This window comes from Dryas octopetala, chromosome 4 (genome assembly GCF_963921425.1).
Source record: "Dryas octopetala chromosome 4, drDryOcto1.1, whole genome shotgun sequence".
Classification (NCBI taxonomy): Eukaryota; Viridiplantae; Streptophyta; class Magnoliopsida; order Rosales; family Rosaceae; genus Dryas; species Dryas octopetala.
In genome coordinates this window covers 23,164,018-23,180,019 of record NC_141369.1, presented here as the reverse complement: position 1 = coordinate 23,180,019, position 16,002 = coordinate 23,164,018, and the positions used below count along the sequence as shown (strand labels likewise).

General features: G+C 32.5%; 1 protein-coding gene across 3 annotated transcripts; it reads left to right on the top strand.

Moving 5' to 3' along the window:
* The first annotated feature begins 7,876 nt into the window (after positions 1 to 7,876).
* LOC147288423 (agamous-like MADS-box protein FUL-L) lies at positions 7,877 to 15,150 on the top strand. 3 transcript variants are annotated; one of them, XM_086240108.1, is made up of 8 exons: positions 7,877 to 8,292; positions 12,394 to 12,475; positions 13,331 to 13,395; positions 13,541 to 13,640; positions 13,780 to 13,821; positions 13,991 to 14,032; positions 14,127 to 14,272; positions 14,910 to 15,150. In XM_086240108.1, exons 1-8 carry the CDS (start codon positions 8,108 to 8,110, stop codon positions 15,040 to 15,042), a joined length of 795 nt encoding a protein of 264 aa, XP_086096234.1. In that variant the 5' UTR covers positions 7,877 to 8,107; the 3' UTR covers positions 15,043 to 15,150. The 3 variants fall into 3 exon arrangements, with proteins under 3 accessions (XP_086096234.1, XP_086096233.1, XP_086096235.1); XM_086240107.1 differs by having other exon boundaries at positions 14,124 to 14,272; XM_086240109.1 differs by lacking the exon at positions 14,910 to 15,150 and adding an exon at positions 14,398 to 14,561 and having other exon boundaries at positions 14,124 to 14,272.
* The last annotated feature ends 852 nt before the right edge of the window (positions 15,151 to 16,002 follow it).

Here is a 16,002-nt window from a genome sequence, read left to right as displayed (position 1 = left end):
GACAAAGCTGCGCAGCCTGCACCCTCATAAGCATTATGTAAATGAAGAAAAAAAGAAGAAGAGGAAATTCTAATTAAATTATTGATTTATTGATCACAGAACGTCAGAACTCCATTTCAATTTATATGAATTAGTATTATGTAAGTACTTAGTCGCAGGCCTTGAAAGCAGGGTTGAAAAATTGCTCCTTATATCCTTAAGGGACGAAAGTCACGAAAGCTGAAGGTGCAAAACTTACTTCTACACCCATTATATACAATGAGTGTCTAATATTTAGGGAAATTGAACTAAATTACCCACCCACCCCACCATTATTTTTATGACCTCTTTTTTCAAAATTTACATTCATAACCCTTTTTGAACTTGAAAAATCTAAAATATCCTTCATATAAATATACACAAATTTGCCAATGTAACTTCATTTGGCTGACTTTCTCTCTCTCACACCCAACTCTTCTTCCCTAATATTTAGGGTGGGGGGTGTAAGTCATTTAGTTCAATTTCCCTAATATTTAGCTATGTGTAAGTCTCATGATGTACTAGTTGTGAAATGCACGTTATATACAACGTGTGTAGGTAAGGTTTTTTCCACCTGCCAAAGCAAAACCCATTTGAATTGAGAAATACAACCATCTTATGTTTTTGTTAGGCCCCAGAGTAATAGCAAATAAGTGGTGTTAGTAAGTGGGCCTAGTTGAATCAGTCTTCTAGTTATTGTCAGCCCAATGAGTTAATTCAAAAGATTTGGGCAACATTGTTGTCCGAGTTCGATTTGAACAAAACTTGGGAACTGCAAAATCCAGAGGGCTCAATGGGAACAAGATTGCTCCATTCATGCATTTTCACTCCCTTGCTCTCTTTTCTCTCTCTCGTTACCAAACAATACTTTTTTTTTTGGTTGGTCCAGGTGGTGAGGGAGTGGGTATTAGATGAAGATAAGCTAGAATCGATTCAGTTCGTTCCCTCCAATATAATCTAAAGATATTTAAGATTACATTTATGGGAGACCACTTTAAAGAAATATATTATAGGATAAATAACATGTCAATTATCGATTAATTATTGTAATTGGTGTGACGTAAGTGCACTCATCTACAACATGTTGTGATTCATTATTGTGGCATAAAAATGTGATCCTCCTAGTATATATTATTTTGGGCAAAGCATTTCAAGAAGAAGCATGTGCATATCTATGGGGAATAGAAATATTACCCTTATATGTACATAACCATCCATATATAGGTTCATATTCCAAAGCAAAAAGGAGTGATTGAGGTTAGATCTTAACTTCATACTCCTTTATCTGAGATTCTCAATCGGCCATATATGGCCAACTATAGGTCTTCAATTATATATTTATGCGAAAAGAAATGGTCCCCATGCATATATATTGCTGCTAGTACTAGCTAGCTAGAGTACTAACAGCTCACTGATTTAACATTTCATTGGGTAGGACTGTTTGTATAATAGGCATGTATATATATATGTTATCATAATCCCAAATTTTTTATGTTGTAGATGGTTGAGATCGACCTGGCCAAAAAAAAGGGTGGTTGAGATCGAAAATATCTCTACGCGAAAATAGAGGTTACCTAACGGAACTAATTCACAGGACCACTTTCATGAAATTAACTTGCTTTACAAGTCATTGATGCACTCATACACCCACTAACCCAAACTGATATCATATATATATATATATACATATTTGATCATGCTCGGGAGCTACACCAAGCGCTCGACAATTATTTTTTAAAGCAGGCAAACGCTGCAAGCAGCATTCAGCGCTGCTTCCTCCGCCGAGTTTTGTGGGTGTTTTTCTCTATAGGTTCATCTCATCTCCTCATAGGGCATATAATGAGTTTGATTGAGGCATTATGTTAGGGTTTAGCTATAGAATTTTGGGTTTAGAGCTAAATCATAACATAAATGTCAACAAACTAGCTCCGAGCACTCAATGCTGTAAAATTTTGCACTATCGAACACTCAGCATTAGGAGCGAACGTGCGAACTTGAATAGAACTGTATATATATATATATATAATTCTTTCAATGCATGCTTATTTTTATTAAAGAATGGACCACACAAGTTAATATTTTTTAAAAATGTATCATTAAAATATCTAATTATGGTAGAATAAATAAACGAAAATAGTGTTTTCAATTAATATTGAAATAACCACTATTTATCCACTAGCCGACTAGCCGTCAATCTAGAGTTATTTATAATTTCTTTCCCCAATATTGAGAGAGGTTCAAATTTTGATTTTCTCCCCCCCAAAGAAAAAAAGAAATCACTATTTAATCAAATATATAAAGGTTCTAATTTATCTAATTTTTTATAGTAAAGATAGGTTTTTAATGAAAACGTAAAAGAATTAGATGGTTCATATCATTAAACTAGTTAAATTTGTATATACTAAGCATTTATATGTGCAAAGATAGTTAATTATTTCTTCTTCTTAATTTGGGTACACATTAATGTATGCAAAGATTGTTAATTATGCTCTAGTATATAACTTGATATCGCAAGAGAGGAAGAAAAAAGAAATTAATAAGAAATTAAGGACATGATCTCGATCAATAAATAACGAGTTAATTATACTTACACCCCCTGAGGTTTATCGTCTTTTCACATACACCCTCTGAGATTTCAACAATTGCACATACATCCCTTGAGGTTTCAAAACTGTTGCATATAACCCCTATAGTGAGACGAAAAATTATGAGAAATTATGCAAAAAGGCATACTAATGGGTTAAATAGCCTAATAAGATTACTCAAGGTGTAAGGTCCAACCTCAATACAAATATTTTTCTTTTTTATTTATTTATTTTTTTTCTCTTGTAGGGAATTATATGCAATAGTTTTAAAACCTTAGGAGGTGTATATGTAATTTTTGAAACTCCAGGAGGTGTATGTAAAAAGACGATAAACCTCAAGAAATGTAAGTGTAATTAACTCATAAATAACCATCAAGCACGTCTTTAATATGTGAAGGTTCATTCATTTAATTATAAGAAAAAGGAAAAACTACTATACAAATCATATCTATTAAATGATTTCAATAGTTTTTCTCTTAGTACATTTTTTTTATCAACAAGTGTTGTCTATAAAATTTTAAACTTAAGACCTTCTTTCGACAAACAGAAATTAGATGTCATCTATTAGATCAACCGGTCCTTGACTTTTTCTAACTACTTTAAAAAATAAGGATCAAACTTCAATATACATAAGACTAAACCGTACTCTTTACGGAAAAACAATTAAGGATTAAACTCGTATGTACCAATTAATCATCAGTGGTTACAGTCTAGCTAGTTTGAGTCACATGCAGGACATATATAGTTATTATTAATTTCACATGGACTTAATGCCATTAAATTTAATTAATGAATCTGATGAAGGGGGGACCTATAAGCTTCAATTCTTCAGAGAAGATCCAGCTGGACCTTTAAGATTGATCAGAGAGTTTCAAAATTTGGAGCAATTAAACACTTTCTTGCATTAATTTTGATGTAGAAAACATCAGCTAGCCATTAATTTATTTTCACGATGATGATCATGGTACGCATTCTGCAGAACCCAACTTATATTCGGTGGAAGCTGCAAGCCATTAATTTAACATCAGTTAGCTCCGCTGCATATGCAGAAAATTAATTTCAATTCAGTTTTAGTAGTTCCATGATTCCATCAGTAACTTCAGTGTTCTCCACACATCTACTATGTACCTGCTCGATCACCGTTGACCCAAGTCAACCATAAATATGGTCCCTCGATCTTTTTTATATATTGGTTAGAACGTACTAACATAGTATACAAGTAAGTATTATAAAATTTGGAGTCCATTAACATTTTGGAAACGAAGCGATCACTTGTCTAATTAAAAATGATATGTTAAATAATAAAAAGTTATCGTTAAATTTTAACACATGTCGTATTTTAATTTGATTATTATATCACTCAATACATTACGTAGTATATATAACACATGTTCTTCAACTAAAGTTTTTCTTTTTCTTTATTTTGTCAACATGATAAGTGATCAATTGAAATTATCATATATAAATATAATGTAAGTTGAAAAATGATAATTAAGAAAAAAAAATTAAGACTAATATATAGCATATTTCTTGAGGCACCATATCGGACTACATCCGAAGAGGCGTCTATGAATACAACTGTAAGGATAATTTATTATTCAAAAAGGAGTACTATAATTAGACATGAATGTTCGACATTTAAATTGTTCTTTAATGCCTGATTTGGTCCAACATATTCGATAATTGGATCTCGGAGACCGCACAAAAGAAGATATCTACTCTTTTTCTTTACTTTCTTTATTTACATCTCATGCGCAGAGTGTAAATAGTCTTTGAAAAGTACAGATGTGCATGTGCCTTTTTCTTTTCTTTCCTTTTCTGAATGTAAATAACCACAAAATTAACCTTTGCTTCAATAATTCTTGTTTTGGCGATAAAAATAAGAAAAAGAAAAGAAAAGCTACACTTTAGGAAATAAAAAATAAAATAAAAAGAGTATATATTTGAGTATTTTACTGTCAAAGTTCAAACTCACTATTATAGTTTGACTTGTGTTCTCTTCAAGATATATACATGCATGCTTATTTGTACGAATGACATTTCCATCTTAAAATAATAATAAAAAGAAAAGACACCTATATTCATAACCACCAACTTAAGTGAGAGAGTTTGCTTTTTATTGCACTTGACCTTCACAAATTTTTTTATATTAGTTATAGGTGTTCAAGTTGGTCCTCTAACTTAAGCATATAGATACCAGTTGTATTATTGAAAAGGTGTGGAAGATGGTGCTTTAGAAGTCAAGGAACAATAAAATTCAAAGAGTAGGAGATGTCATAAATATCCAACTAAGCATAAATTTTTTGGTGTGATTGATACACCGTTACGTGATGTATGTTATTGATATTATATTTTAGGAGAGATAAATATATCGTCCAACAATGCTCTTATACATTGAATTTGTTACACTACAGAACAATATATCGGTTACACATTAAAAATTCTCAGTAAAAAAAAAAAAAAAAAAGTCTTAATAGTATTGAACTATTGATGGGACCACAATATTTATGAAATTTTTTGAGTTCACACTTAAAAAAGATAATCCCAATTACCAACAACATTATATATTATTTCACTACATTGATAATTCAAAGACTGGACCACAAAATTATGCTTCATATATTACAATTTTTTAATGATCGATCACATTAATTATCGATTCCGAAAGTGTCGTGTTAGAGATGAAAATAGGGATAAGTCTTAAGAGTGACAAATCAACCTTCCTTCTGCCCCGTTGTCATTCTAAAAAAAAATTATTAATATTTCGGGTCGATGAAACATGTAATTTTTATACATTTATTCGAAAGTTGTAGAGGTCTGACATTTGATGGGTTTTAATTATATATAGATCCTTTTGGCGTATTTTATATTATACACAAGTAATGATCTCAAGTGGTATTTTTTGGGTCGATCTCAAGAGGTGTTGAGTTGGTAGGATTGGAATGAAGTGGAATCATTACAATGTTTAGTTCACTATTTTATCGGAATCATAGAATGTGCATTTCTAAATAAAAGATTAGGAATTAATGCCCAATTCATTTGACCTTAAGACTTCATAGTTCATACCCCGAATTAATGTTGGAGATTAGAACTCTGGACAAAAAAAAAAAAAGTCAAATCACAATTTTTTTTAATATTTTCTCATAAACTAAGTAATTATTTAGTATAATTATATTGTCGCGTGATGTAACCAATTCAACGTGTAAAAAAATTATTAGACAATATATTTATATGTATAAGATATAATACTAATAATATCCACCTATATTAGGACATATAAATTAATTATACCACATTAATATATTAATATTATATTTTAAAAAGATAATCACTAACATCATATCACGTCATGACAGTAAACAATTAGATGAGATCAGCCATTCACAATTTTCATCAAATATCTCATGCATGCCTGATGAGAGACAAGTGCATCTCTCCCTCTCGTTCACTCTCTCTCTCTCTCTCTCTCTCTCTCTCTCTCTCTCTCTCTTTAAGGAAGAAAATTTTAATGTCAATGGGTGGAGTCGTGGACTGTGGATAAAGAGAATTAATGAAGATCGGAAAATGACGAGTATAGGGCTGAGAGGTAGACTATAGCTAGTAGCATGCACATGCATATATGTTGGCGCGGCCAACTACATGCGGCCACGACTACCACTACGACAGCAAAACAAAGACCACAACAAGCCACGTCTCATCAACAAAAAGAAACCAATTACTTAATCAAGGCTTAATTAAACAGACAGACATGACACAAGTAATTTACGTACAGTCGGTACAGACCCAGTCACATAGAGAAACAAAACTAGCTAGACTAAAATTCTACAATTAACCAGAAGCTACAGCCACCAACTAGATTACCAGATAATTAAGAAACAAGAAACTCCACATATGTTTCACTAAATATATAGTTAGCAATTTAAACTATTTACTTGCCAAAAATCTAATATATATTGGGCTTGGAAACCCACTATATATATACATCTATGATCTACCCTACTATTGCGCGCCTCATAATTTCGCTTTCCAATTAATTAATGTATTATTGATTTTGACAATATTTAATCAAGAGTTGAGTTACTACATTTCAACAATGACGATAATTACGTTTGATATACTGACACATATTTTATTAGTGTTGTGCAAATCATTAAGTATATTTGGTTCCAGTATCACTGTGCAATACAAAACTAGGAAATAGAAAATGTCAATGTATTTAATTACCAAAAAGATGTATTCAATATTAAGGGTAATTTTGGAATTTTAAGTAATAAAAAGAAATAAAAAATATCAAAATAAATAAGAGGAGTGTAAGTGTAAAAAAATGGAGTGCCAATGTCGTCTCCCAAAATGTAAGTGTAAATGTTGACTAATTTAAATGCGACTAATCAAGGGAAACTAACTATATATATATATATATATATGACATTCGAAGTTTGGAGTTGGATCTCATTAATACTGTAGAGTGAAATACCATTAAACTAATAAATAATTAGTTAATAAAATTACTTATGTGATGTCAAAAAAACAAGGAATCGGATGATTAAAAAAATATTATCTAAATTTGATTAAAAAAAAAAAGCATATATGATTCAAGATTAAAAAACAAGTGAAAATTTTAAAATCCGCCACATTGCCATGAATGGTGGCTAGTGGGAGTGACGGTATTTTTAGAATCTGATTCAACTGATGTCAAGGAAATCCATTTTTACAGAAAAAATTTCAAAATGATATTTAGTTCAACAGATTTGAGAAAAAAAATTGTGCCATTCTGGTTCGTTCCTTTATTTACCTTTTTCCTTGTACCGTACGGTGACTACAGTTTTCAGATTTGATAACTTCTTTTTTTTTGGTCGAAAAAACTTAATTGACATGAACACTGGAGATCAGACAGCCCTGTATAATTGTATATGGTTTGAGCATATATAAATAATAATTAACAAATAATAAAGCTAGAAGCGCCGTCAGCAATGGTAAAGCTATTTATACAACAACGCTATAATGCTGTTCCCTGTGGGTCCCACAGAGCTTATCTTGCATGACCTTGTACGGACTGTCTTCAATACTGTGACTAAAATGAGACACACCATCAACTGTTTGGCCCTCGGACCACTCGCAACTCGACAACGCATCCCCCAAAAACCATCTGGTTTTCCAAATACCACCCATTGTCTATTTCTCTCTCTTCCCTCATTCCTTTTTCTTTCCTATAAATGCTGAGAGAGGCCCTTTGCTTCCACAAACTGAACCAAAACACTTCCCCAATACAAAAATAGAAAGATACCCACATTTGTAAACACTAGCATTCCTTAATTACTGAACCCACAACACAACACAACCCAAACCCACCATCCTTTTCTTTCTTATCTTCTTCTTTTCTTGAATGGACCAAATTTAGCTACTAGCTAGCTAGGGTTCTTCTCCTTCTTGTCCTTCAGATTTTTGCAGGGTTTTTATTTTAGTTTCCAATTTTTTAAAAATTAAATTGAAAGAGCTTATTAGGTATGGGAAGAGGAAAGGTTCAGTTGAAGCGGATCGAGAACAAGATAAGCAGGCAAGTAACATTCTCGAAGCGGCGGACTGGATTGCTCAAGAAAGCTCATGAGATCTCGGTTCTCTGCGATGCAGAGGTGGCACTCATCGTCTTCTCAACCAAAGGCAAGCTCTTTGAGTATTCTTCAGATTCCAGGTCTGTCTCTCTATCTCTTTTTTTTTTTTTTTTTTTTTTTTTTCATCTGGGTATGCCCTGTATTTGCTTTCTTATATACATATACATATGAAAATATATTGTTCACTTCCAAAATGCTCAATATATCGTTCATTAATATTTGAAACAAAGCTAAAGGTTTTTTTGTTTTTCTGGTCACAAACAAAGCTAAAAGCTAAAAATTTTTGCTTTTCTCTTATTTTTCTTTATGTTCTTGTCGTCAGAGTTACTACATAGGCCATGTATTTTTCACTCAGACGTCAGACTGATGTAGTGGTACTACTTATTGGTCAAATCAGAAATGGGATTTTTATACGTACTAAATACTTATGTATGTACATGTGTGTGTATATAATGAAGATTACAAGACGCTAGTTACTAGCTGCAGTAGGCACATAAGCACATTTACTCTCAAAAAAGGGTTATGTATATTTGAAATAAGATGCAGTAGTACTAGAAGCATCATGGGATGCTTTTAGTTATATTTTTTTTTTAAAGAAAAATTAGCACTTAATTTTTTGAAAATATAATCTTAATTTGTTCACAGGTGTCGAACAGTGAGGGTCCTCGGGCAATGTGTCCTGATGGGGGTGGTGTTTTTGTTACCTAGTATGAGAGTTATGAGTATCTTTGTGTATATCCGATGTTGTTGGTAGTGCACAGTGCAGTGCACCTGGGAGGAAAGTCCTCCTCCAATCATATGGGTTATGGAAAGGTACATAGGAAAACTGGAAAAGAGACAAAAGCAAATGTTGTTTGTTCGTTATCAAAGATTCCCAATCGGATATAATTTTCCATTTACATGATATATATATATATATATATCTAATGTCATACATTAAAAATTTAGTTAGACAAAATCACAACAATTAGGGACGACTTTAACCGGAAACCAAAGTATTATTATTTATTCAACCATTTTCTAAAACGATTTCTATTATAATGCTCACTCATATTAGCTATATTTTGATTAAGTTTGTTAGCTATACATTAATAATTTGTTAGGTTGTGATCATTCATACACACCTATTCTATGAAGAATTGAAGATTGAGATTTTATAGATAAACTTTGGAAAGCATTTGATTATAGTACGAAATTACTCAAATATTAATTGCTTTGATTAAAACCAACCATTAATATATTAAGTTTATTTTTTTCATTTAATTCTAGACATTACCTAATATGAAATGTTTGGATTAGGTGCACAGAGACTGCAAATTAAGTACACCATAGTTTTGTCTCAAATTTATTTTAACGTAAACTTTTAAGATTAGCTCAAGTGGTGAAGAATGATAAAGAAATAAGATATATGTAATTAGGATTAGTCAAATGTTCGAATCCTTTCAAAGTAATAAGAACAAATTTAATAGGTTTTTTTTACCCAAATATCACCTGGACTATAGGGGGTGTGTTCTCATACCACCCAAATTTTTTTTCTTACCAATTTACCATATGAAGTTATCAATATGTGCTAATTTGCCACCTAACATCAATTTTTCTGTTAAATCATCAAAAAATTTCCCAAACTTCTCATTTTGTCCATGAATACAATAAAAAAATTATATTATTTTAAAAAATATTTTTAAAATATAATTATAAAAAAACTTAAAAATTTAAAAATAGAAAAAGGAAATACCCTTAAAGTCTTTTTTTTTTCTAGTGGGTTTACTTAGAATTTTTTTCCAATATTTCAAATGCTTTTATCATATGAATTGATGGAAATACCCTTAAAATAAATAGAAAATTTAACAGAAGTGACGGTAGGTGGTATATTGGCCAATATGTGAAAATTCAAGTGGTAAATTAACAGCAACAAAAAAAATTTGGATGGTATTTGAGCACACCCCCTATAGTTCAGGTGATATTTGAGTAAAAAAGCCAATTTAATATATTCAAAGCAACAAATTTGTTTCCGCCAAACTCAATTCTTATTTCTAAATTTCTCTTCCTTTTATTTTTTTTTCCAGAAATTTACTCACACTCTCCTTCCAAATCCCATTTGATTCCATGCATTGGATAATGCTCAGTGCCGGCCGGCCGGCAACACCATGTTACATAAGTTCTAAACTCGTAATTTTCTTTTCTTTAGGTCCTATTAAGACATAACTTCCCACAAGGTGGAGACTATACATTGATATAGAATGATAAGATACCAAATATATATATGGGGTCAGGTTCATGATCCACACCATTTTTACACCCCTTCGAGTAGGGCAACGACAAGGTGCCGACACGTTGTTGCAGTCGACATTTGCTGTAGCCAGTTGGAGTCGACACGGTGGTGACACGATGATTGGAAATCGACATTTGTTGGAATTTCGTGTGCTAACAACCTGTCGTCGCCCTGCCGAATGGGTGTAAAAATGGTATGTAAAATGGTGTGGATCATGAACTTAACCCATATATATATATATATATATATAGTATATGTACATAGCAAAATGAAAAAGTTGGGGAAACATAATCAAATTAGTCAATATGGCTTAGAAGTTTCAATTATAAAGCCACCTTTCACCTTAATATTTCACCTTAGTTTCTTAGAGAAACCACTAACCTCGAAGGTCAGGCCTTAAAAAATTGTAGATAATTATAAATAAGTCAATAAAACATTTCAAAATTTCAAAAAGGTTAATACCAAATTTTCTATCACATTTTAGTCAATCATATAATTTCATAAATTATGTTTTGATCAATAGCCCTGCAAGCCCCAGCTCATTACTAGTTTTTCTTTGAGTTTGTTTTACCCTTTTATCCTAGCCCATTATTTTTATTTTAATGGCAATGGCTATAATTTTTAGTATTTCTTATGTTCTCTTTTGTAAAATGCATAATTTCATTTAATTCATTTTAGTCAATGGGGACTATTTTGGGATTAAGAAATGTTTATTGACCTATTTATAATTTTGAAATGTTTTATTGACTTTTTTGTAAATAGCCATTAAAATTAAGCACCCCCATGAGTTCGATCACTATTAATATACATATATATATATATATGTAATCAAAATTTAATTCTTATACATAGATGATTCTTGTTTAACATAACCTATACTTAGTGATCTGACAAGATATTCGTCCCTAAAAGTTCAACATATTAAATAGACAGACGAAACTAGTATATATCTCCAATCTAATATGCTATGTTCTTGCAATGAAGTGGTGATGAGAACATTTTCCTTCATGCAATAGCATTGTGGATACATGGATTTGAGCTCTCTAACTAATTACCAACCCAAGTATATATGTAGGTTTTATGTTTAGTATTGATGGAACTCATCTCTCCTCTTATAATTGGAGGACCAACAAGCTTTAACCTAACATTGCATAAGAGACCCTTTGCCTATTTCTAGAAGTCTATGTCAGTTAAACAACATACTAATTAATAATCCCTGTTCTAAACCGACTTTTTATCAACTTGTGGTTGGAAATATCTTTCTTATGCCTGCCAGTTTACTTTCTAGCTAGATTTCTCTTATTTTTTGTTTTATACTTAATTAATTAGCTAATGATTACCTACTTAGCTAGATGCAGAGACACTACTAATTTAATAAAATACTAGTTTTACAATGGTTTGGTATCACATGTGTACTTCTTAAATAGTATTAATCGACCTAGAGTAAATGTAGCTAGCACACACTGATTTCCCAACTGGTAGAATATATTCTACTATTTTTATCTGCCCCTGTCAATTATGATATATGGATTTTTTCACTAGCTAGAGCTGGTATATAATATACTTTTGAGCCTGCGTTATCTTGTTCAACCCCTATGGATAGAGATAGAGATAGAGAGATAGAGAGATTAAATAATTAAAGAAAACAAGTGATTGGTCTAGTGATCGATCAGGGCTAATCAAGCATAAGCCACACCACATTAGTTTTTCCAATTTTGATAAATAAAAACTACGTACTGCAGTCATCAAAAGCTTTTCTAAATTTTAGATATATGTCAACTGATATGATGCATCTATGATATGATCATTGATGATATCTTAGTTACTAGGAATAAATGAAGTTCAAATATGATTAAAGTTAAACGATATGCACTTGTATATAAGCTTGAAATTTTTCCATTTTGTGAAGCATGGAGAGAATCCTGGAGCGATACGACCAATATTCATATGCAGAACGGCAACTCATTGCAACTGACCGCGCAGAACCACAGGTACTGTATATATTTATGAAATCTACTAATGACTTATATGTCTTGAAAGATGAATATATAGTTGCAATATTAGCTAGGTTTCTTTTCTTGTTTTCTGTTAAGAATTTGTTACGCTTTAATTGGAGCATTAATTATCTCCTGTTCAATTTCTGTTATATGTCCCTCAGTAAACTCAACAACCGATTGATTTAAGACTTTCATCAGTAGAGCCTTAATTGATACCAAAAACGTTTGCCTAGCTTCGGGGCTAGGTTTAGCCACAAAAGATCCTATGCATCGCAAGTTTTCTGCTAATATGTTACAGTACTCATTGTGCAATTCTATTAATTGAAGAAAAACCCACAGACATGGTCATTGCATTGATAAAACCTTGTAATTTCTTGAGTGATCTGTTCATCTTGTTAAACAATCACTCAGCTCGCCTATTTGCATGAAGTCCTAGTTTGAAACCTCTAATCTGCATTTCTTTGTTGGTTTCAAAGGTTCAAGGTGAGATTACACCTATATGTTTGTCTCTCTCTATCCCTTCAACTATCTATATATCCACGTACAAAGTGAATCTGGATGTAAGAGAAGGTGTAAGCTTGATATACATTGTCAATTAACTCATTAATTCCCTAATAACTTGAGTTTTCAGATTTAGTGATTGGCTAGTCTTGATAATCTTAGATTGTAATTCGGAATATAATACTTTTGTGCAATAGTTACTTAATTATGTAGTCTTGATGGCTGAATTTTTCATCAGTAGCATTTTCTATTGCATTAATACATTTAAACTTTTTTAAGTATGAAATTTTTATATAGTAGCTGATGAAGAATCATTTAAACAATGGCTTGCTTATGTGGTGTGTACAGGGTAGTTGGTGTCTTGAATACCCCATGCTTGCGGCAAGGATTGAAGTCTTACAAAGGAAACTAAGGTACTACGTATACCTTAATTGACTAGCTACTTGAGAATTAATAAATACATGCTTCTTGACAATTGGGTAATTAAGGCTTTGATTATGAATCGAGAAAATGCTAATGGGTTGTATTAGTTTCACATTAATTGATTGATTTGTGTAGGAATTTTACGGGAAAAGATTTAGACCCCTTAAGCATGAGAGAGCTTCAACATTTGGAGCAACAGCTTGATACAGCTCTTAAGCGCATACGAACAAGAAAGGTGCATGAAGCGAACTTAATTAAATTACAATCCTATTAATCATTTATGTCATAGGATATTACAGCTAGCTTGTCAACTTAATCAATAATTTCAGTTTATATATACTCATTCCATATATAATTTAATTTGGCATTTGCAGAACCAACTCATGCATGAATCCATTTCAGAGCTACACAAGAAGGTATATATGTCGAAATTAAGTTGTACAATATGCCTTCATATGTGTGTGTGTTGGAGAATGGAGATTAATTAATAAATTAATTGTATTTTGACTTTAATTAGTTAGGTGGAGTAATACTGCTAGCTGTTTAATTATGCATGTCATCTCACATTGTGAGTACTTGTTACAGCATAAGGCATTGCAGGAGCAAAACAACTCGCTAGCAAAGAAGGTAAAACTAAATCATCATCATCATATGATTTTGACATTTTTTATAGTGGCCAGAGAGAGTTGGCCGACATTCATAAGCTTAAAATTTAAAGCAGCTGAAGGATAATGAAAAGATGCTGGAGGCAGAACATGTGCACTTAGAGCAGCAAAACCATGGCCAGAACTCATCATCCACCCTCATGCTAATGCCCCCACCCCAACCCCCATCAACACCATCACTACTTGCTTCTCTAACCAATGGGTATCTCTCTCTCTCTCTCTCTCTCTCTCTCTCTCTCTCTCTCTCTCTCTCTCTCTCTCTCTCTCTCTCTACTTCTGACATTGGTGCATGGGATTGTTGTCACTCGAGTTTATGGACTTTTTTAGGCTCAGTCGTCCATGCACTCCCAAGGCGATGCCATAACTTGTCTATGCCAGTTGCTTGATTGACATGCCTAGGCCTAGGCCGTGCCATACCCAGGCCATGACTTGCCCATGCCCTTGCCAAGTACTTGCTTGACATACTGTCCCACACCTAAGCTATGACTTGCCCACGCATGCCCAAGGCAAAGTGGGAATACAAATGCGAGGAGGGTTCCAAAATCAGCGGTTTAATATTAATGTTGAGAAATGTCAATTAGTCAAATTAAAATTCGTATAACTGTAACTGTAAATAGTGTGGAATATAAGTGACAACTTAGTGATATTGTTTATTTATTAGTTGAAAAGGTCGAGAAAATGGAGTAATTAACTTGATCCTTCATGCATGCCAATTGCTAATCCATGGCACTTCCTAAGAGCCCAGACGATTAGACCTCTTATTATTATACAAGACTATACTATTTGGGTTACATGCATGCAAAAGCTAACACTGAAACTGTACGCAAATGATATTGCAGTGGGGCTCTCCAGGCAAGAGATGGGATGGTTGATGATGCTGACGACGAAGGTGGTTATGGCAGAGCTCAAACAAGGCCTACCACTGCTAACTCACATATGCCACTGTGGATGCTTCGCCATTTGAATGAATAAAGCATTCAGATGACTACGCTTGCCGGCCGGCTGAGTAGTCAAATAAAATTCTAATGTTGATGTTATTGGGTTATGGAAGTGGAAGACTACATCACTAACATTTAATTAGCCTCTACTATAAATTAATTCTTAGGTTTTATTATAAGTCACTTACCTCAATTATGACTCTGTTTGTACTTCATCACTCGAATTAAAAATTAAAAATTTATCTGTCACTTTAATTTAAAAAAATTTACAACATACAATCTCCGTTGAAGTCCGATAATATTTTTGTCCAAAAATAATCATATGTCATTTCAGTCTTTTTTGGTTATGTGAAATTTGTTTAAGAGTTTTTCTATTAATTACCTAAAATATCCTCTCTATACCTATAAATTAATCATTTTACTCACAAATCAGATTTTTTTTTTAAAAAAATAAAAACGAAGCAGCAATCCCACCTCCCCAACCTTTCCTCCTCTACTCCTCTGACCAGTCGCCTCCCCTCTTTTTCTTCCTCTTTCTCTTTCTCTTTCTCTCTATCTCTATCTCTCTATCCCTCTTTCTCTCTCTACCGCATTTTTCCATACCATGACCATATACTTCCGTTCCTCTTCGTTCAGTTTTTATTTTTTTATATTAATAGGAAAATAAAGATTCACTCTGATTTCATGATTCTCGATTTTGGGTTTTGTCAAGAAATTATTAAGAAGAGCTTGAAATAAAGGGTTGAAAGATGTAAGGAGTTCACACCCACCATGCTTTGTTTCCTCGATCCCTTCTCTATCATTTTTGCATGATTTTTTTTCCTGCGTCTAGCCTCCTTTAGGTTGCTTAGAAAGTGCATGAAGGATTCAGCATTGAAATTTGGTTTGATGACTCTTGATTTGGGTTTTATCTTTGTTTGGTTACTGGTAAATTGGAAGAAAATGAAAAAAAAAACTTCATAATGGTTCTTGATTTATTGGTTTTTTGGGTTTG

Coding starts and splice junctions, on each gene's coding strand:
- LOC147288423 (XM_086240107.1), top strand. CDS start 8,108: ATGGGAAGAGGAAAGGTTCAGTTGAAGCGGATCGAGAACAAGATAAGC. Junction 8,293..12,393: donor GAGTATTCTTCAGATTCCAG/GTCTGTCTCTCT, acceptor CATTTTGTGAAG/CATGGAGAGAATCCTGGAGC. Junction 14,033..14,123: donor ACAACTCGCTAGCAAAGAAG/GTAAAACTAAAT, acceptor TAAAATTTAAAG/CAGCTGAAGGATAATGAAAA.